The sequence below is a fragment of the Apteryx mantelli genome, chromosome 22 (assembly GCF_036417845.1).
Source record: "Apteryx mantelli isolate bAptMan1 chromosome 22, bAptMan1.hap1, whole genome shotgun sequence".
NCBI lineage: Eukaryota > Metazoa > Chordata > Aves > Apterygiformes > Apterygidae > Apteryx > Apteryx mantelli.
The window spans coordinates 2,153,144-2,175,538 of NC_089999.1; the positions used below are offsets into that span (position 1 = coordinate 2,153,144).

The 22,395-nt window shown below is 39.4% G+C and overlaps 1 protein-coding gene across 2 annotated transcripts in view; it reads left to right on the plus strand.

Moving 5' to 3' along the window:
• The window catches only part of BAZ1B (bromodomain adjacent to zinc finger domain 1B), a 57,297-nt gene that overhangs the window by 7,323 nt on the left and 27,579 nt on the right, over positions 1-22,395 (plus strand). For both annotated transcript variants that reach the window (XM_067309536.1, XM_067309535.1), the window contains exons 3-9: positions 2,074-2,218; positions 3,143-3,341; positions 7,836-7,957; positions 8,874-9,071; positions 11,177-12,872; positions 18,089-18,227; positions 18,739-18,869. In XM_067309536.1, the coding sequence (XP_067165637.1) occupies positions 2,074-2,218; positions 3,143-3,341; positions 7,836-7,957; positions 8,874-9,071; positions 11,177-12,872; positions 18,089-18,227; positions 18,739-18,869 (2,630 nt within the window). The remainder of the gene's footprint in view (positions 1-2,073; positions 2,219-3,142; positions 3,342-7,835; positions 7,958-8,873; positions 9,072-11,176; positions 12,873-18,088; positions 18,228-18,738; positions 18,870-22,395) is intronic.

The following is a 22,395-nucleotide window of genomic DNA, read 5'->3' on the forward strand; positions in this document are numbered from 1 at the left end:
TTTACTGGCTGTAAGCAGACCTGGGGATTCTGGAGTTGAAAGCAAATTAAGTCCAAATTTGAGGCCATCACTAATACAGTTGAGTAATGTACTTATTTAGTGTTCTGTATCTTTGTGTTACTTTAACTGAAATTGTTCAGCATATGGTACTTGGCCAATTTTAAAGCTCTCTAAGTAATGGGAATTTTTCAGAGGAAAAAAATTCTTGAAGGAAATAAAGTAGAAATACAAGGACAAGCCACTGGAGGGTTTCACGTCAGTGAGGTCTACAGCTGTAAATATTTTTCCCAGATCTGCATTGGTATTGTGGTGGTGTCATTGTACTATACACAACAAGTATTTTGGAGTAAGAGTTTGAGAATCTGCTTCACTTGAAACAGTAAAGAACAAAGGGAAAACGGCAAGAGTAATTACTGTGTTCAGACCACCACTGTTTCTCCATGGTTGGTGTGTCCCTGACCTCCCCCTCTAGCACACAGGGTAGGGCCTGAAGCCTCGGTTGAGATCCAGTTTGCTCTCTGCTGTAAAAAGAGTTTTCTTCAAAGGTGCAAGTTCTTGGCTGAACTAACATGTATACCTTATTTAACGATTACTGAGCATTAGGAATTGATGCCAAACAAACAACATTTTTCTCTGTTCTATGAATTGGTGATATGGATTTCTGTGGCTTTTGTTCCTTGAATTAACTGGGAAGACTGTCATAAGTACTATCTAAGAGATTACATTTTCTCTTGTCTCTCTATCTCATGCATAATATAGATTTCTGATTCATTGGCAAGAAAATTAATAGCTCTTAGCTTAAGGAGAAATTCCCCATAATGTGGGGTTAATTACATCCTTAAAGAAGCAAACAAGAAATATATTTCCTAATGGTCCTTATTTCTGTGAGGCTTGAAGTACTATTGTGTTCAGTCCTTCCTAACTAATGTTCTTGTTTGAGGGAAGGGTGTCTAGCTGGCTCTGCAAGCATGTAATCTTGAAGTAACCAAGTCCACGTATACTAGTTTAGTGTCACTTTCTTTTGGGTAGTGATGCTGGATTGGTTGGCCACTTCTGAAAACATTCAGAAATGTAAATGGAATATTAATGAAAGATTTCTCAGTAACCCGGTTTAGCTATAGTCTCTCTAAATGTAAAAAAAAGATTCTGTGAAATGCAATTTTGGACTTGTCTCTGTGAAACAGGATTATAAACTTCCTAGGGAGTTTACTGGCCACTTTAATACCTGTCAACAATCTGAATAAAAAAGTTCATTTAGGCAGTTTGTTACAGGGATAAATTTGTTCATGGCAATTGCAGAATAGCAGATACAGCTGATGATTCTGTCATCGATAAATCCCTTAGTTTGGGAAGCTAAAAGAGTTTTGGAAAAAGTAGAGTGTTTTGTTCCTTCTTTCAGTAACTTGAAATGGATTTCACTTTTTGGCTGAAAAAAATACAATATTTCTTAGACCTCATGCCAGCTAGTTGACCTGATCTTTTCATAAAAGAAACAAACCAAGTAAACTTGTAACAGTCCTTTCTCTTGTTTGAATGACAAGTTTTAAGATTATGCAACTGGTAAAACACACAAAGTATTTTTCTGTAGAAGACAGTTTGATCATGGAAGCCTGGGTCTACCTACTCTACTGTGTTAGGAGTCTGTAAGCCCAGAGTTTGGGAAGAAAGAAATGCTAAATGTTCATCAGCGTTGCATTAGTATTAAAAGGAAAAATCTTAAAATAACAAGCCCCATGATAATGACATCCTCTCAGTATATATTTCACTACTAATGGGGAGGCAATAAACAGCAAGAGAGGGTTTACCAACAAAGCTACTCTGCCCAGAATGCTTTACACTGTTCCTTCTGGGAAGGATGAGTGCAAGTCAGTTTGTACTGGCCTGCCAGTGAATGCTTTGGGGTGGGGGAGGAAGAGGGTACACCAAAAAGCCTTCAGATCTTGGCATTCTAATGTGGCATCTGCCTCAAACATTGTCTTGGCTGTTAATGTTCTTGAAATGTGAAATGGGAGGCTACTTTGCATTTTGGCTTTTATTTCCTGAATAATGAAAACTCTTCATGTCCTTGCTCAGCTTGAAGGAGGAGTTCCCCATCTGGTATGAGAAACTGGTACTGGAGATAGTCCACCACAACACCGTATCTTTGGAAAAGTTGGTGGATGCAGCTTGGCTGGAGATCATGACCAAATTTGCAGTGGGTGAAGAGTGTGACTTTGAGGTAAGGATCTGTTTTTCGTTATTTCCCTTGTTTTTGCACAAAGCCACTTTTGGATATCTAAAGGCAAAAGAAGGGGGGAAGGATATGTTGGCCACTTACACTAGCTGAAAAATGATGAGAATGTAATTTCTGGGGAATGCCAGTGACAGCACCTGCTTTTCAAGTAGTTAAATAGAAAAATGTTCCATAAGCAAAGGCATGTGGATGACCTGTACTGATGTAAAGGGACTGACTTGGAGGGAAATGGCGATATATTTGTTAGAGCTGTTTAAATATGTGTGTGTTTGTGTGTCAGTGTGTATAATTTTTAATCAATTAATGAAAATAAAAAACTATATTTTTATATATGTATTTACTCTGCAGTAGTCTTCTCAAATAGCATGTCCTCAGAAGGATTAGCAGTGTTAAACTGACATAGCTTGAAGTCTGCTGCTTGGAAAGCTCTAATGATTAGAAAAATCCCTCCAAAACTTGAACTGATGCGGAAAAATCAAGCTTGTTAAAAATAAGGGAAAGCTTTATGAAAAGTGCTCTGCTGGAAGACTGTTTAGGACTGATTCTCTAACCTGGAACTACTAAGATAGCACTTTGCATCTTGCCCACACACACTTTCTTTAGGCTGAGAAAAAAGTGCTATTAAACACTTGAAAAACTTGCAGGTGAGCAGTTCTCTATTTCTTAATTTGTACAGAACTTCCAGGTAGGAGTAGTAGAAAGAAATCCTATAATCCTTTGATAAGAGAGACAGTGAGTTCCTCTCAGGTAGGACATCAATTAAGTGTTTTGTGAAACCACAGTTTGTGGATCTTTTTAGTTAATTTGTGTGGGGTTTTTGTTGCTTTTTTTCCCCCTCCCCTCAGTGTTAAAGCTGATTAGTTCATGTTCCTTGCTCAAGTTTAGTTTTCATCAATTTTTTTCACACAGGTTGGTAAGGAGAAAATGTTGCCTGTGAAGGTTTTAAAAATACATCCCCTAGAGAAAGTAGATGAAGAGGCCTCTGAAAAGAAATCTGATGGAGCTTGTGATTCCCCATCCAGTGACAAAGAGAACTCCAGCCAGGTAGCCCAGGACAACCAGAAGGAATCTATCCTGAAGGAGGATGACAACAGGAGGGAAAGTATGAGTAAGTAGTAAGACAGCATGCCAAATAGATAACTGCTGGAACTGTGAATAAGTATTTGAATTCATGTACATCTTGGGCCTGGGCTGTGAATGTTGTGTGTGGTATTTAAAGGATATATGTAATTATGATCCTGAAATTTTCATTATCAATGGTGCAGTTTCAGTGTCATTAGTGCTGCTGACTTGCTTGTTTTAAAGCAGAAAATGTATTGTGGTTCTAAAGCATAATACTGAAAGCTATTTGTGGAAATGTATAAGTTTTAAAGGTATACTGAGCATATATTTAAAAAAAAAAAAGTGAGGGAGGGAAGAGGGAAGGAAAGAAAAAGAAAAAAAAAACTAGAAAAAGTTTGTGTGGAATCATTAAGTTCTGCTGTGATATCCCTACCTCATCCTCAGAACAAACATCCCCAGTTCAAAGCTTGTGCTTCTGCAGTCAGAGACAAGCTGTCATTTTCTTTCATCTCCCCAACTGACATTGAAAACAGGTTTTTATTTTGGTTTCCCCCACCTTTCCAGTTTTTAAATGCTGAAAGGAAAAAATTCATGTGGAAAAATGTGTTTAAAAAATTTTTGAAGGGTTCAAAATAAAGCATGCTTTGAAACACTGTTCCCCTTTTTCATATCTGTTCCTCCTTGCTGCAGTACAAAACACTGGACATCCATGGCTTTTTTTTTTCTTTTTTTTTTTGACTCTGACAGAGAAGGCACTGTCAAAAGAAAAAACTGATTAGTTTCATGTCCTGTGCAATTAAAAAAAAACAGGGGGGGGGAATTGCAAAATTCCTTAAAAGAGACTTTTTCAAAAGTGCTTGAAAAAGAATACAACATAGCTCTGATCTGAATAACTGAACTTAAAGGCACATGAATGTAATGAGCTGTGCTTGTATTTGTAAACAGCCACTCTAACATCTGAGGAAGGTGTGTGTGGCCTCCATATTAGAGAAGAAGAAACCCAAAAAGCAGTCCAGAAAACTAATAGCAAAGTCAGGACTTGAATACAAGGTCTTCCAAGCTCTAGTCCCAAACTTAATCATCAACTTTTTTTGATTTGTACTGGAAAAATGTTATAAATTGTTTTGATATCATGCAGTAGTCTGTATTACCAGGGAAGAAAAAAACAACAGAATTGCAGGAAACATTCTGCCCTAAACTCATCCTTTGAAACAATAGTAGTGCTTGGATAGGGACTAACACATGCTGATCTTTTTATTGGGTGATAGTTTTCTTGAACTACCTCCTAAAAGGCATGGAAATAACTTTTATTTTAAAAGTGATCATTGGCCAAATTTACAGCAGCATCTTTGCTTTTGGTGTTTTGAAAAACTTCCATAATATTTTGCTCAGTGTAGTACAGACTTCTAACCAGCTGTGTTCAGCTGTAGTCTTACTGAAATTGCAGTATGGCCTGCTGAAGAGCAATGTAGCTTCTTGGAGGAGGAGATTCCTACACAGTGTTCAGGCTCTGACTCAGCTGACTATGTGTCCTGTGTTCAGTTCTCTCTCTTTCCTTAGAAGATAAACCTCAACATTTTTCAAATCAAAGGTGTTAGCAGCTGAATCATAACATCAGTAAAAGCAGTAAGGATTCATATTTTTAGCTCTTTTCCTTGTGTGTATACCTTCATTCAAAGGATATTTTATTGCTAATGCTTTTATATCCTTGATTATAATAGAATGTGGTTTATAGATGTAAAAATTCATTATCTAGTACTATCTATGTTTCAGAGTCAATGAAAATAATTATGCAACTTTTGGTATATTTATACAGCATACTACAGAAGAAGTAGCAAAGACTTAATGGCATAAGAAAAGCTTTGTTTAGTGGGTTCAGACTCTGAATGCACCTGTAGGAGACTGTATGCAGTATCTGGAGGTCACCTAGTTGCATTTATTTCTTTGACTTTTTCTTTCTAATAAGTTGTATACTTGGCTGTTGTAATATGGGTTGAGGTCAGTACACAAGGAGTATTTAAAAGTAATAGCAGACCCTATATATGAAAGTGTGTGATGTAAAAAGCTGCATCTTTCTGCGCACACACAAGGGGGCAGAGCTAACCTTAGCATTTTTAATAATTCTTGGGTCAAACTTGCTGGTTTCCTTGGAGGAGGAAAGAGGCAGAGCGAGGGAGAAGAACTTCAGTCTCTTGGGTTTATAGTCTTCTGTGCTTCATAAATTAAGAGTAAGGCTTTATAGAAGAGTTATTGCATCATATGTGCAGTCTGAAGTGGCTTTGTATTTTTAGTTGCTTAGGGAGTGAACTCTGGAAAATCTGCAGAAGTGAGAGAAAAGGCTAGTTTTTCCTGAACATTGATGGTCAGCTACTGAAGGCAGGTTCTACAGCTTGAGCTGTAATTGGAATTAATACTGCTTTGGAAAATCCAAAACAATCGGTGAACAGAAGGAGCAACATCATTTGGATGCTTTATGAGGTTCCAGTGGTGTAGTTAATGTAAGTTTTATTATAGTACAATGCAACCAAAAATTTACTTGAAGCATATGTTTTATAAAAATAATTTCAGAAAAGAATGCATAGTTTTTGTTTTTGTTTTAATCAGATATCCAGTTGCTGTTTAATGGAATTCAATATAGTCATCCCTGTTTCTAGAATCTAGAAAGTAAATCATTGCTAAAGGACAGGTCACTAGCCTATCACAGAGGTGGCTTTATAACTCGAGTCCTTTAAAATCTAAGCAACGTGTTGTTATTTCTTAAATGTAAACCTGCCATGCAAGGTACTCACCTCCAGTAAAGGTAACACTCAGCCACTTAAAAGGCATTAAAGCAAGTCTCTCAAAGCAGATCTCTTATAGACCTTGAAGTGTCTTGTGCTGTTGAGCAGAAAAACGTAGTATAGCAAGATTTTTAAAATAAATGTGGAACAAAAGCAGGCGAAAGTTAATTCTCAGCCTGTCTTGCAAAGAGAGGGTTGGTCTCCTCTCACATGCGCTGTAGCTCTTGTTACAAAGTTTAGGATCTTTGACTTCAAAGCAAAACTTCCATAAAGAGTGATGCTTGGAACAGAGACTTCCCCATTGTCTAGAATATAGCATTAATGTGGAACCTAACTGCACAGTTATGCGTATGGTGCATGCAGCCCGTGGCATCTGTGATTGCTTACCTGAGACTGCTGGTTTGGGGGAGGGAGGGGTGTTAGAACTTTTGCTCTGTTTAAGCTATAAAGCGTGTTGATCTTAATTGAAGACTAATTTTGTTACGATTTGGTTATGTTGTAGGTAGAAATATGTTGAAATACTTATTCATATGTTTCTCTGCTTTAAAAAGGAAAGAACCACTGTCATGTTTTAAATCTGGATACTTCCACCTTAAAAAGGAAAGGACCACTGTCATGCTTTTAACTTAGGTACTTCCTCCTTGGTGGCCTGCTTAGCAGGCTACCACATCAATTTTTCTCCTTTCTGTTTAAGGAGCTGTTCCCAGTGTTAAAATTTTGACAAATATTAATGATGTGAGAAAAACTTCTATCAAAGAAATCCATTGCTCTCATCATTCAGGAAGCCAGAGCTGCTGCTGAAGCTTAAATGCTGTAGGACTTAAATTGTGACAGTGATATATATATATAGATAGATAGATATAGATATAGTTTTGTTTTTTTAAATGATGTTTGACTTAGGTCTAGCATCTTATGACTTGCATTCTATGTACACTTAGTAAATAATTATTTCCATCCATCATGCTTGCTTTAGCGTTTTCTTTGAGTCATACCCACAAACGTAAAATTTAGAGGATCAGTGTCTTCAATAAGCTTGGGGTTTTTTATAGGTGATTAATATTTGCAGCCTGAATATAGAAATAATAGACTCAACATCTGTTGCCAGGTGATCCCCTTGTACTCCTTTTGGTTACATCTGTCTTAAGAATAAAAAACCCAAGCTTGTCTAAGTAAGCTTAAAATCTGCAGCTTAACTAGCTCATGTGCACAGGGGCTAATAATAGTAAGGTGCTTGTAATAATTGTATGACACTTTAGAGCCACTGAAGTTAAATCATTTGAAAAGTTATTTTAATTTAGAATTGGTAATTCCTGCAATTGGATTATTTCAGATGTGGTATGGCAGACAGCTAGGGCTTTCGGCAGCAACTCTGGATTGTTTAAATAACCAATAACCTGCTTAGGGAGATTTAGGTGATGAAAACCTCTTTCCTCTTTATGAACCTCATAAAACTTTTCTCCCTTTGTATAGCTAGTTGCAGCTTTCTTTCCATAAAAAGATGGGTTTAAATAGTTCAACTGGTCCTTTATACTCCTTAAAGATTGGTGTTACCTTCTATTTCAGACCTTTGTGGGGACTCTGTTCCCAGCCTGTGTCTTTAGAATGTTTCTAAAACTGAATTTGGGAATCTTTCTTGATGTTCTAGTTTAACCATACTCTATACATAGCAATTGGGGGAGATTCTGTTCCCGTCACGATGTGGATTTAACTTTTGTAACTCTTGACCCTAAGATACTTAATGTCTTACCTTGGTTTATCAGATGATCGAGCACGTAGGTCTCCTCGGAAGCTTCCTACTTCTTTGAAGAAGGAAGAAAAGAAGTGGGTTCCACCTAAATTCCTGCCACACAAATATGATGTGAAGCTGAAAAATGAAGATAAGGTGAGATGACTGCTTGAGTCCTTTCTGGTATGACATGAGCATATAAGTTTGATTTAAATAATCACTATCAGTATGTCTACGCAGCACAACACAGGACTTTCTGAAGGAGCCATGGGATTGGAAGTGGGTTGCCTGCATTTGTGCAGTTGTCTGCTAGGCTGATTAGCTTGGCTATTTCTACAAGTAATTGTGTTTTGTGCCATGGAAATACCTGACAATTTCCTGATACTACCCAGGGAAGCTGAGTCACAATGATATGGTTAGCTTGAGAGTTTTCACTATTAACTGGCTAATCTCTGGTAAGGCAGTTAATGAAGGTTGGTCAGAGGTAGACTAGTAATAATTAGGACCAGGAGCTGCTGCTCTCATTTTAACTGAGGTTCTCTAAGAGTCATGAGTAATTGCACTTCAGGAAGCTCTGTGTGGCTGCAGTACTGCTACATGCTTTTTGTCATCTGTTTGCTAATTTGATAGAAAGGCAGTGCTGACCTCAATTTAATGAGTACAGCTTGCAGAGCTACACCTCTGGTCTTGGGGAAAACAAACAAACAAACAAAACAAACACTAATATGTAAAAGTTTTTAAGTTAGTAGCAAGCACGTGCCAGGGGAAGATCAGAAGTTTCTATTGTTGCCAAATAAAGCAACAGAGTTTGGCAGGAAAACTGCAACATAAATTAATGTTTTTGGTGATGTTTTTGGCTAACTGAATCTTCTACCAGTCTCTGTTACATGTCTCAATTGCAAGTTGTATTTGTTTTGTTTTTGCGTTTTTTGCAAGAGAGCTTTGAAAGAGTAGAGAGTTTGCGGACCTGAAGCATTGTAATGGTCCTTGCTCCTTTTTGCTATATAACATGCATCTGTAATGTCGCTAAAAATTGAATGTTAACAGTCTGTTTTTTTATATTATCTCCAAGATCATCAGTAATGTACCAGCAGATAGCTTAGTCCGTACAGAGCGTCCTCCCAACAAGGAGATCCTGAGGTACTTCATCCGTCATAATGCGCTACGGGCTGGCACTGGCGAGAATGCCCCATGGGTAGTGGAGGATGAGTTAGTGAAGAAATACTCTCTCCCCAGTAAATTTAGTGACTTCCTACTTGACCCACATAAGGTAAGAATTCCTATAAATATCTTCTGGATTTAGTGGTGGGGAATAGGTGAGAAAGCAGTCTTGGCTAAGACTTCTGTGGGCCAGTTAGGTTTTGGTGCCCTTGAGCTTAAATTAACATAGAAAGATGCAGAGCAGGGAAGTCTGCTCTTTTGAAAAGTGTCTCTTTGAGGTTAAACAACTTGAATATGTGAAACAGTGATCCATTTTGAAACTATGAGCTGCAACGTAATGTGACTCTGTTTTCTTAGCTTTTCCCATAGTGATTTCATTACTTGTCTCTAAATAATAGTCAGGATTTCCTTATGAAATCAAATAGACAAATAGAAGAGCTATAGTCCTTAGCTGGTAATATCAATTATTGGACCATTTTCATGGTCACAATGGAAGAGCTGGATATCTCTGACTTTACGATACTTGGTTCTTCTGTGGTGCTGGATTGGGAGATGGCTGAATGTTCTACAAATGAGGTTAAATATAAGAATATATGCACAAGTAAATTGCAACAAATGGTGTCGCTTGTTTTGGATTATGTATCAGATCACGAAAAATTGAAACACATCTGTGGATCACATCTTGGACCCAAAAGATACTTTTTTTGTGTGTGTGCACGTTGTATGTAGGAACTTAATCTTGTCCTTTGCGTAAATCCCATCGCATGATTGCCATCAATTTCAGAACTGCTTGGATAACTGCATGGCAGATGCTGCAAATCTTTGTACTGAATGCTCCAAATAGCTGGGACGTTTTTGTCCCCAGCCCTTTGTAGTGACCATCCAAATATGCTGTTAATGGAGTAAATGCCATACCGTTCTGCTGTTTTAGAATCCATCTTTGGGTGTAGAAAGCACTTTTTTTTTTTTTTCTATTTAGTAAACTCGCTTTCACGTGGACTCAACCTTTGTCAAATTTTGTTGTAAAACTAGAACAGAAGTATCTGGTATATCATTTTTTCTCATTGGGAAGATAGCTTCCGTGGGCTCTTCTGCAAATTTGTAAATTTGCTTAAAGTAAAAACTTAATTCTTCATACATGAGCTGTGTTTACCCTGCTATACTATTTGGGGTCCCACTCTCTTACTAGAAGGTATTTCGTGGTGGTGTTCAATTTTTTTATTCAAAGCACTGATGGATGGAGGCATGCTTGTGGTAGAAGAAAAAATATGCACCTGTAACATTTTAGGTGTGAGTTCTATAAGCTTAGCTTTATGTTTAGGGATGGCACTTTCCATGGCACATTTCCCACTTGAATTTGCATTGAATTTTAAACACTGAGAAGTGGCTGAAGAATTTAGTAATCTAGAATTAGTGTTCTGGCAAAATAACTTTGTTGTACATGTGACAGTTTAATATATGGTGTAAGCTGTAGATCTAGTATTTGTAATTATGATTCATATCAGTGCTGAATGTTTTCAGCTTAAATAATTCTCTTCAGCAAAAATGTTGTCACAGAATTTTTGCAGAGTGAAGTTAAACAGACAGTGGATTCAGATAGTATGCTATCTTCAGTACAGATTTCTCTATCAGATTAATGGAGACTTTTAAATCAGGGGTAAAACCTCTAACAGTGAAAATCCAGAAGCCAGAAATATAAATATTTCTATGACATTCTTAACTTGATGACATTGTGTATATCTGTTTGTAAGTAAGTACTTCTTTGGCTGTATTTTTTACTATGCTTACTGCTGCAGTTTTGTTTGTTGTTGTTGGGTTTTTTTGCTAGTAATCTTAACTTTTCATCTCCTAATTTCTGGTAATTTTACTCATAACCTAAGGGTTATATTTCTGCAAGTGTCCTATATTTTATTTTTTACTTTTTGAAATGAATTAATATTCTGGGTGCACTCTGAACCTGAATTTGAGGTGGTGAGATAATTCTGAAGTCAGTCTCTCTGTTTGGCTTCGAGTCAAACTATTTTATGCTGAAAGTAGGCTAACAGGCGGGTTATTTAAAAACAATCAGATATTCAGTGACATTACTTGAGAATTGAATCCTAATCAGGACTGAAACCGGACTGCTCAAATTTGATGCAAGAGCTAGATTCCCGTTATCCATCACTTTCTTTACCTTGAAATATTAATATAAAATTATTCTTTCTTTAATCTTAGTATATGACTCTCAACCCATCAACCAAGAGGAAGAGCTCTGGATCACCGGACAGAAAACCTGCCAAGAAATCCAAAGCTGATGGATCATCCCTGGGTCAGCCACTGAGCCCTACTCTGTGGTGTCACGTACATTTGGAGAAATCTATTATTGGGTCTCCACTGAAAGTGAAAAACTCTAAGAACTCAAAATGTACCAAAGAGGAGTTGGAAGAGGTGATGAAAATAGTGTCGCCTGGTAAACTTGGCTCTAACTTTCACATTCCAAAGAGGAGCCGATTGGGAAAGGGCAGCAACAAATCCTTGGACAAAAAGCAGAGAGGCAAAAGGGTTTTAAATGGGCAGAAATCATCTGGGAAATCAAAGTCTCCTAGAAAAGGCTTGAAGACTCCGAAGATGAAGATGAAACAAATGACTCTACTGGACATGGCAAAAGGTACCACTAAGGTGTCCAGGGCTCCCAGGAATTCAGGAGGCACCCCTAGGTCTTCCAGCAAACCCCAGAAACATCTGCCTCCTGCAGCACTCCATCTTATTGCCTATTACAAAGAAAACAAAGACCGGGAAGACAAAAAAAGTGCCCTTTCCTGCATCATCTCCAAAACAGCCAGGTTACTCTCAAATGAGGATCGTGCCCGTCTCCCTGAAGATTTGCGAGGAATAGTACAGAAACGCTATGAGCTTCTAGAGCACAGGAAGAAATGGGCCACCATGACAGAGGAGCAGCGAAAGGAATATCTGAAGAAGAAAAGGGAGAAGCTGAAAGAGAAACTGAAGGAAAGAGCGAAGGAGCGGAAGGAGAAGGAGATGAAAGAAAAACTGGAAAAACAAAAAAGATATGAGGACCAAGATATTAAAGGGAAGACCTTGCCTAGTTTTAGACTGGTTGATACTCCAGAAGGACTTCCTAATACTCTCTTTGGGGATGTAGCCATGGTGGTAGAATTCCTGAGCTGTTATTCTGGGTTATTGATGCCAGATGCTCAATATCCTATTACAGCAGTTTCTCTGATGGAAGCGCTTTGTGCAGAGAAGGGTGGCTTTCTTTACTTGAACCGGGTACTGGTCATTCTTCTGCAGACCCTGCTGCAAGATGAAATTGCTGAAGATTATGCTGAGCTGGGAATGAAGCTTTCCGAAATACCACTTACTTTGCATTCTGCTTCTGAGTTGGTCCGCCTGTGCTTACGCAAGTCAGATGTACAAGAAGAAAGTGAGGTCTCAGATAATATAGATGAAAGCAAGGATTCAGCGACTTTTGAGGATAATGAAGTACAGGATGAGTTTTTGGAGAAACTGGAGACATCGGAGTTCTTTGAGCTGACTCCTGAAGAGAAACTGCAGATACTGGCAGCGCTATGCCACCGGATTCTAATGACTTATTCAGTGCAGGACCATGTGGAGGCCAAGCAGCAGATGTCAGCTGAGCTATGGAAGGAGCGCCTTGCTGTCCTGAAAGAAGAGAATGACAAGAAGAGAGCAGAAAAGCAAAAGCGAAAAGAAATGGTAGCAAAGAACAAGGAGAATGGGAAGGATGAGAATACAATGGGAAGAAACGAAAAGAAAAAGAATGAGATGGTGAAAATAGAGCACCGGGTAGAAATAGAAGCTGACGATATGATCAGCGCTGTGAAGAGCAGACGCCTTCTGGCCATCCAAGCCAAGAAAGAGAGGGAGCAACAGGAAAGACAAATGAGAGGTAAGAAAATTACCAGGGGAGTAGAACATTTGTGTGTCACGGAGTAGGTGAGAATAAATGAACTAATGGTGAAAACTGACAAGTCTATTTCCAGGAGTGTTACCTGGGTTCAAGGAATTTCCTAGCTGGATAAGTACAGTTCAGTTGCTGTAGGGCTTTATGAATGACAGCTTGGGAAAGATGTTTTAGATGTTCCTGTGGTGGCTCAAAATCTGGAATGTTAGGAAAAAAAGCAGTAACTGATTTCTGTTTTGTATCTGTGGGCATCTTTTGTATGGTAACTTTCTAATTTTGTCAGGCTCAGGAAAGCTGGAGTACAGAAACTTTGTTTTGGGGGCAGAAAATCATGTTTGTCCATGCCCAAATATCTTTTGCCTCTTTTATGTACAGAGGAGATACTTCCTGATCAATAGTTAATTCCCACAGCTACTGCTGTCTCTGCTGCCATGCACACTGTCAGATTGATACTAGCAGATCTCCTCCCAGAGGAGGGCCTGGGCTATAAATTTCAGTTTTTAAATTCTCATTTTAAAGAACTAGTTATGGAAGCTTATAAATATAAACTGTTCAGTCAGACTTCTTCAAGTCATTAGTTTTATTACCAAATTGTACGTGCCTCTGTCTGTGCGGTGCTTTTTGCTAAGGAATATGCAACATGAAGCACAAAACACTTTGATAGATGCACACTACAGGGAATTTTTTTCATTGCAAATGTGGGTACTGGGCATATGGAAGTGGACAGTATAACTCATCTAGGTTGTCATTTCCCTTCTGAAACAGTTGAGGGAAAAGCTTCCCACATGGAGCCTGGCTCCTGTGCCTTAGCTGGAATCTGGAAGTTTTTGTTCTAGGAGACCAAGAATAGCTAAGTAACGTGGACTTCCCTAAGACTCCTCAGGGAGTGGAGTGGTTACAGCCATGCCTCACATTAAAAATAATTAGACCTTTCAGATCTTATGTTAAGAGCTGTGAGTCTCAGAAGTATCAATAATCTCTAAAACAGATAAAACTTTGTTCACTTGATTCTCATCTAAAGGGTATTCAGTAGAGACTTGTTTGTTTGTGCTATATCTTGCACTGTTCCCACCACAGATTAGTTTCTGTCTGTCCAGGAGCCCCTTATTAATACTATGATGCAAGAATCTTGATTTTTACTAGTGTCTGACCTATTTCCTTTTACCCAGATCTGAACCTTCTTTTTTTCTGTGAGCTGGTTCCTTGCTGTCCTGTGCTGTAAGCTGTATTTACCACACCCAAACTAAAGCAAAGAGGAAATTCTTACTATTCCTGAGTTTTCTGGTTGCATTTTATACAACTGGCTTCTCACTGACTGATTTCCTTTTGGTGCTGTCCTTGTTCCCCTTCCACCCTGGAGTAGCTGAAGATCTGGTGTGCTCTAATACCTCTCCAGAAAAACAAAGTACCAAGTATCTAATGTGCTGTAGCTGGATTGTCTCTGGGCCCTGATTCTTGTAGTTTTCCAGTTGTTTGATGGCAAGTTCAAATAGGAAGGAGAGAAACATTGAGTTGACAGAGATGATTAAAAATCATTTGTTTTGGGTGCTCGGGAAATGCAATTTGGGGTGACTCCACAAGGAAAAAGAGGGGTGTCTGGCAGTAAAGAAAGGATTCAGCCTTTCGTTAAGGTTTGAACTTGTATTGCTTCCTTTCCACATAGCAAACCCTAACATTTCAGCCACCCAAGCCTCCTTTTATCTGTTAAGCAGCTGGTACCAAGGCATAAATATACTCGCAGATCTTGGTGGATGTCAATGAGTGCAGTATTTAGGGCTGCAGAGTTAGCAGCTCTGAACTAGTCTGTTCAGGACTTCAGGCTTGGGGACTGATGTGGTTTCAGTATCTTAGAAACTGAAAAACAGTTCAGAAAAACAGAAAACCACAATTAGAACTGTCTCGTATGCTACTACTATGACAGGGCTTTTTGTCGCCCCTTTTCAGTATGCAGGCTTTCAGGCCATTTCAGTTGCATTTGCTTTGGATAACGTTAATATCTCTGGGGGAGTAAAAGCTGCTGACAAAACACTGATTGTGCAGTGGTTTAGCTGGGGTGTGTGTGTGTGTATGTATGTATCTATCTATCTATCCATCTATCTCACAGTCAGAGGATGCCGTTGTCACCACTTCGGTAGTATCAGTAATACTTAGAGCACTAACCTCTTTTCAGTTAAACCTATGACGGTCATGGCCAATTCTTCCAAGCTATTCTCAGAAAAGAACCCAGTGTAAGAAAGCATAAATGTATTTTTTGTTCTTTCTTGACTTCTTTTGTAGTTAATACTAGTCATGTATCAATGCAGGAAGTTAATATCTCTGTTTTCTTGACAGTAAAAGCCTTGTCGCTTCTATTTCCATGTTATTCTAGCACTTGCTAATTGTTCTTTGCCTTATCACTCCATAGAGCAATAGGATATTTCCTGTAAGTCTGTTGGAGGAGAATGGAGAAATGGAAGTTTGTATGCCTAAAAGAGGCCTGCTAGAGAGAAGAGTACCAGCCAAGATTAGCTTGCAGTCATAAATGAAAATGACAGGCAGGTTTTGTTGTCGTTGTTGTTCTCATCTTGACCGAACAATTTGGGCACATGAGAAAAATGAAGTTTCTATTCTTTGCTTCGTTTCTTATTCTGGCACTTGATAATACCTGCTACAACTGATCTTTGCAGTTGGATAGGAAAAATACCTGTCTCTCATGTTGTAGGCATTCAAGAGTTTGCTGGCAGTATGGCTTGTTTTGATTGGATTCTTTGCTCTTGAAGGGAGGGTGGTGAGGAAGAAAATGTACTTTGTGCTTGCTAGAATTGCTGAGTATTCTTACCATCAGCCGTGTTTAATGTAGGGGGCGTGGATTCTGGAAAAATTGAATACTTGATTACAGAATTGAAAATCTTACAGAGAAAAGCGTGAAAACAAGCAATGCAAATTTAGAATATGATTGGAATTATTTTAATATTCTGGCTAGAATGGTGGGTTTCTTCAAGACCTCTTGACCATGAAAGCCAAGGGCACCTTACTAGTACTGCTTCTAGAATACTATTTCTGATTCTTTCTCCAAGGCCGTTGACACTCATGTAGATGAAGTTTCTGTGTTCCTTCTGGGTACAAATTAAGCTGCAAAGTATGTTTTTTGTGCTATTTCTCCCACCTTGCCATTCTGTGTAAAGAGGTGCTGTTGTATTGTAGCTCTGGTTAGGTTTAAGTGTTTAGAGGAAAGCAAGTCAAGGACTGTTGTGTATCTGGCTTTGAATTGTCTGCAAAAAGATTGTTAGGGATGTGGGGGTAAATTTCTGCTGAGGAAGTTCACTAAATCAGTTTTGCCTCAATCCTCTTTTCTCTAACTGTGTGACTGTGTAAAACTTTCATAACTTTACACCATCTTACAAACTGTTCATAATAACTCTATAGCAATTCTGATAGCACCAGACTGTGCTTCTTGAGACTAATTTTCAGCAGCTGTGACAAATGTCATAGCATTAATGCAGGTGAAAAACAGGCATCTGAATGATTGGGGTTTTTTTCTTTTTTTTTTTTTTCCAAACCAACTCCTTGCTTTCTCTTCATGCATGATCTTTTTGAGGTTCAAGCTGTTATCAGTGAGCCGTCAGCCAGGTGGTCCTCATTATGTCATTTGGCTCCCTATGGAAGAGGGGATCTCTTTTTGTCAGCTTAAAAGAGGACTGTTTTTCATTTTTCTTGTTTTTGGTAGAGGTGTACTGCTCCAGTGCATTTCTGTCCTTTATCTTCCCCTTATCCATTCTGCTGTACAACCTGTCTAAGGATTAATGAAATTCCAAAGATCAGATTGCTAAAGTGAGCAATTCATTTAAGAACATTTAAATATATTTTGGCTGAAACCAGCAACAAATTAAAATACCAGCAAAAAAAAAAAAAAAAAAAAAGGAAGGCAGTATGAGTGGGGAAATCGGGTGACCTTAGCAAGTCTTGAGAAGGAGCCAAGAAGAGAAATCATGGGGAAATCACTTCATCTCTCTGTTTTCTTTTTCATAAAAGGGGAGAACAGTACTTCCTGTAGTATGGGTCTCCTGTTGCAGTTTGCAGTGCTCAGATGTCGGTGATAGAAGACATTCAGCCCCATGAGAATGGTTGTTGCTACTTGTTCTAATTTCAGTACCTTAACAGAGGGATAAGTTTAGGGAAGAGCTGGCAATTACAAACATACAGCTTTTGCAGCTTCTTACGGAAGGCCTTCAGCTATGGTTTAACAGAACAATTCTCCCATGCTGCACTTAATTAAGTTGTTATATTGTTGGTATATTATTACATAAAAGTTGGTATATAAAGTTGGTGTAACAAATGCAAGGGTCTGTTTTTCAGCATTTCTCTTCTAATCAGTCAGGATTGATTACATTGACAGGACTTCAGAGACTTACCAGGTATTTACTAGTCAATTGTTATCAAACCTATCTTGATACAGAAGATGGCTGCAAGAGAAAGAGTAGATAGTAGCCCTGGGAAAAGTCCTAGTAAGAAGTTAGCTTTCTCCTTCAGACAGTAGCCAGCATGTGACCTTTATACTCTAGCTTTTACGTGCCCTGTCCCACCTCACTCCTAGGGTTGTCCCACATGATAGCATGTCTGGGAATCCATGAGGAGATAGGATATGTGACTTCTTGTCACTAGTGCGAGATGCTCATGCCTGGAAGCTGGCACAGTTGACCAGTGTGCCACAGATCTGTTCATTTAGTAGGTAAGCTTCTGGGGAGAGCATTCCCAACAGCTGCAGTCATGGAAATGCAGGTATCGATTATCCATGCTGACTTCCATGCTGTCATATCTGGACTGCTCCCAAAGTTTGAACTGTCCTTGTGGTACATTGTGCTGTAGTTCAAGAAAGACCTTCGGCTCTTTACTATATGGAGTTGAAAAATGATGGATACTACTTCATTGGTTTATAATGAGGAATAACTTCTCCAGTCCACTGTCATCCAAACTTTCCCCTATTCCCAGCCCAGTTCATCCTTATGCCTTGACTTTTTTTCCCTCATTTTTGGTGAGTTTTTTTCTAGAATGGTGGGTGGAAGATGAGATAAAGGGTGGATGGCTGTGCTAAAAGAATATTAACCATATTCATGAATAAATTATTCCATTCCCCCCCCCCCCAACAATCTAGTAAAATAAAAGAGAATATTGATCTCTAGATGCAGTAAAAGACTAACACTTCTCTGTGCTAATTCCAACAGTAAAGATGGAGAAAGAGGCAGAGGAAGAAAGAATCCGGAAGCATAAAGCTGCAGCTGAGAAAACTTTCCAGGATGGAATTGCCAAAGCAAAGCTGGTGATGCGCAGGACCCCAATTGGCACTGATCGTAATCATAACAGGTAGGAAAGGCAATCATCCCCTGCCCCACGATCTCCCTTCTGGTATGGGCCTTTCGCAGATATCACCCCCAAGAAGTATTTATAATGAGGTTATTTAGAATACTCCGTGTCAGCTTTCAACTGTGGAGGAGAGCAGAAGTGAGTTTTTCATTTATATAGAGTATAATAACCCTTCACTATTTTACAGACCAGGTTTTTCTGGCCTTCTCATGGAGGTCAGTATCTGCTAGCCAGTGGAGCTTCAAGTGCTTGCATCGGTACTCAGGAATCTACTTACTGTCTTCTCCTTTTCATGTTTGTTGCATAGGAGTGCTCTTAGAATGGATTATAATGAAAACTTTTCTTGTTTCTGAATTGCGGCTGTACTAATGATATAAACTCGTTTTTTATTGAGTCAAGCACACAGGTTCTTCTCCCCACAGACACACCTTATGCAAATAAAGATGGATGGTGTGTGACTGTAGTCAGAAGTGGAGACAGATAGCTGTTCATTTATATGTGTTCTTTACAGGTATTGGCTGTTTTCAGATGAGGTTCCGGGCTTGTTCATTGAAAAAGGCTGGGTACATGACAGTATAGACTACAGATTCATCCTTCCCCATCAGAAAAAGGAGGATGTGAAAAAGGACTACAGCCCAGTAGGTATGATCAGCTAGCTTATTTATGTACTTCCTTTGCTATCTGACTGTTAGAATGGATTCATGAATGTGAGAGAGAACTGGTTAGTCTGAATGTCTTACTGTGGGTCCTCCAATCTGAGTCTGCTGTAAACTCAGGAAACCTGCGCACAGAAAAGTTTGACATTCATGATGATCTTGCTGCTTCTGCAGATCCTGAGACACACATAAGGGACATGGGATAAGATCATCCCCTCACTTAAAAGCAGTCAAGGTGATGTCAGCTGTGGGGTCACCATACTATTTACTATATACCTTCTGGGTTACAATGTGCCAGACTTCTTAGACAAGTGATCAGTTGTCTACTGCAGTGAGTGAGGATATCCATCATAATGCTAATGCTCTATCAGTGGGGGGACTTCCAGATTAATCTGCTTGCCACAGAAGACAAGTATGCTGCTTTTGCTCTGGAGGTGCAATGAGCTGAGCTGCTCACCAGATGCTTTCATACTGTAGAGATCTCAAGGCCTGTTCAGCCCCTTCCCATAGTCCCCAGCATGAAATTGTGTCAAGCAGGGCAGTCTTCTAGATGTCTATACCTTTGTTGGTTGAGGCCATTTTGTCAGACATCCTCTTGCACGTGTCCTTTCAGCCTGCTCTTCACCTTTTACTGAATGTGCAGATGAGGTGCGATGACTAGCTGGAGGTCTAGTGCCTCCTCTATAGGTTTGCCTTGGTGACTTGGAGGTTGGGTGGTCAAGCGTTGCAAGCAGAACACGGACATATACAAAAATCCTTCTGCAGGGAGGCAAACTTAATGTTTCTGTGTTACAGAAGACCATGCTGTAATCTGATTAAAGTTGCAATTTCAGTACTGTTCATTTGCTGCTTTTGAAACATCATAGGTTCATATTGAGTCCACCTACAGCAATACTGCACGAAAGAGGTTGTACTGAGTTAAATCAGAGGGCCCTCACTTGGTATTCTGTCTTAGGCAGCAGTCAGAATAGACATCTGTGGAAGAATAGACCACAGCAAACATACAGTGATACTTCTTCCAGTGTGTATCTTTCCAGCCACCTGCGTCTTGTGGACTTGTTGAACTAGAGGTGGTATTCAGCAGCCCTCAATGGACTTTTTTTTGTGTGTGTGAATTTGTTCAAATATTGACCAGTCATGTTGCTATATATCAACTTGCTTCCAGCAAGTATTAATTCTTCAAGTGCTGCCTAAGTATTTACCTAGCTACTATGCAAGATTTCAGCACTTTCCTTTTGAAATTTCATGAGCCTTTTTTTAAATTTATGTCAGACTGTTGGATCTGTCACCTTCTAATTGTGTATACCTGTGTGTGTACATTGTGCAGACTGGGGTGAGTGCCTGTGTGTATGTGTGTGCTGGACTGCAGCTTCCTTTTCACAGATTAATGAACTCCAGGTAGAGTTACATGCACAGTGTGACTGAGACCTCACTCAAAGGTGTAGCTAGAGGTTTTATAAGTTAATAAACTTTCCAGTCTTTCCCATAGCCGATTGTGATGACAGGTGAGGTGATGCATATATTTTGTGTGATGCTAGTTTGTTAACAGAATTACGCTATTTTGGATTGCCTTGTGGCTGTATTCACTGTATTGACAAGCAAAGCTGTCTCCTTGAGCAACTGCAGGGAGATTCTCTGTAACAGGCTGGTAAGCTTCTTTCAAAACATGCATCGGTAGAGCACACAGCACTTGAGCCTGCGTTAGGAGCCTAGCATCCTAGAAAGCAGGACCGAAAGAATCCTTTCTGTCCAAAGCAATCTGAACTCTAGGTATAAACATCCTTGGCAGGCTTTTGAGCAACCTAAGGTTGAAATTCTTCAACAGTGGAGAGTGCATCCCTGCTAAGCAGTCAGTCTCGTATTTGTCTGTTCTGATCTTCCTTAATGTCTAGCCTAAGTGGTCACCTGCTGCATTCAACTGTCTGAACTTTTTCCTAGCAGACCTGGGAAAAACGATTTGTTCTTTCTCTGCCATCAACCTCCTACATACTTATGAGTAGTTATATCCACCCTCATTTCCCTACTCCCCCTCCCCCAAGTCTAAAGTCCCTCTATTTTATGCCAACCTCCCTAATTGTTTTCCATAGCTTACAGTTTTTAAGACCCGTCTGGTCAAGTTAAACTCTCTCCAGCTGATCCATTATCTTGACTGAAATGGAGTTTCCAAAACTGCACGTGGAAGTCAAGGCTTCAATAACAAGTAGAGTGGAGCAAGACTGTTTCATGTCTCCATAAATTATATATTTCTGCTTGCATTACATCAGTGTGGTGGCAGCATCTTTTAACCAACGTGACTGTTAGCTGATTTTCACTATTTGATGTACTGGAACACCCAGCTGCCATTTGAACAGCACTTCCAGTGAAGTATTGTTCCTTACCCTGTATCTGCCATGGATTTTATTCCTGTTTAAGTTTAGAAGTCTGCCTCATGCACTGAATTGCTCTACTTTTTTCCTAGATCAATATTCATTTTTTGAGACAATTTTATTCTCCAAAGTGTTTGACACAGCATGTGAGATCTAAAGGCAGCAGTGTAGCACAAGCTGCTGATTTTGTTAAATGCTGTGTCCTCAATATGGTAGCTAGATTTGATGCCAAGCTTTAGGCAAGCTTTAGATCTGTTACCTATATCATGCAATCAGTGCAGCTGGTGTTCCTTCTATCCAGCACCTCAGAGCAGAGCCTGCTTGCCAGTCGCCTGCAGTGAGTTCACTTTGACACATACTTGAATAAGCAAATGATAATAGGCGATTTACCTGCCCTTCAAGATGAAGGTGCCAGTATTGTGGGCCAACCTCCACATCTGCTTTTCAGAGTGCTGAACACATTGGACTTGAGGAGAGGCAGGTTTACTTCATAGGGGACATGCCCGTTTGCGTGACTGCCTGCCTTTGCCAGCTGCAGTTACCAGGTGGTGATCTATGTGTAGGCTTTCCCTGGCAAAAAAGAAAAAGGCAAACCTGTGCTGCCCAAGCCACAGTTCAGAACAAAATGAGAGGTTACCCTTAGGTCATCTGTGGTTCTAATGAAGTGATCTGCAGTTGTGGGGGGGGTTGTTTTTTTTCTTTTTTTTGGACTCTGAACTGAAGTAAAATTCAAAGCACTTTCATGTCATTTTAAAGAGAATAGTCTACGTTCTCTCTGCTCTTTCTGGCAACAGTTTGTACTATTACAGCTATTACTCTTTAAGATAGCCAAAGCTGGACTGTTGAAAGGCAGGGTATTTGAAGGAGCCTTATTATGACCGCAAGGTACGGAGAGAGAATTGCTGCCATTTGCCTTCAGAGAGAATGTATGTCTATTGCAGTGCTGGAGAAGCTGAAATGAATTTCATTCACCCACCTCTCTCATGCTTTCTGGACTTAAATAATTTTAACTCTCTGTAGAGGAAATGCTTTTCTTGGCATAAGTGTCCCTTTCACAATGCTTACAGGTTTTCTTTAGCTGTTGACAGGAGACCCTGTTAGCTACTTCTAGTTTACTTCTCTTCCACTAAGAATATTCGGTTACCT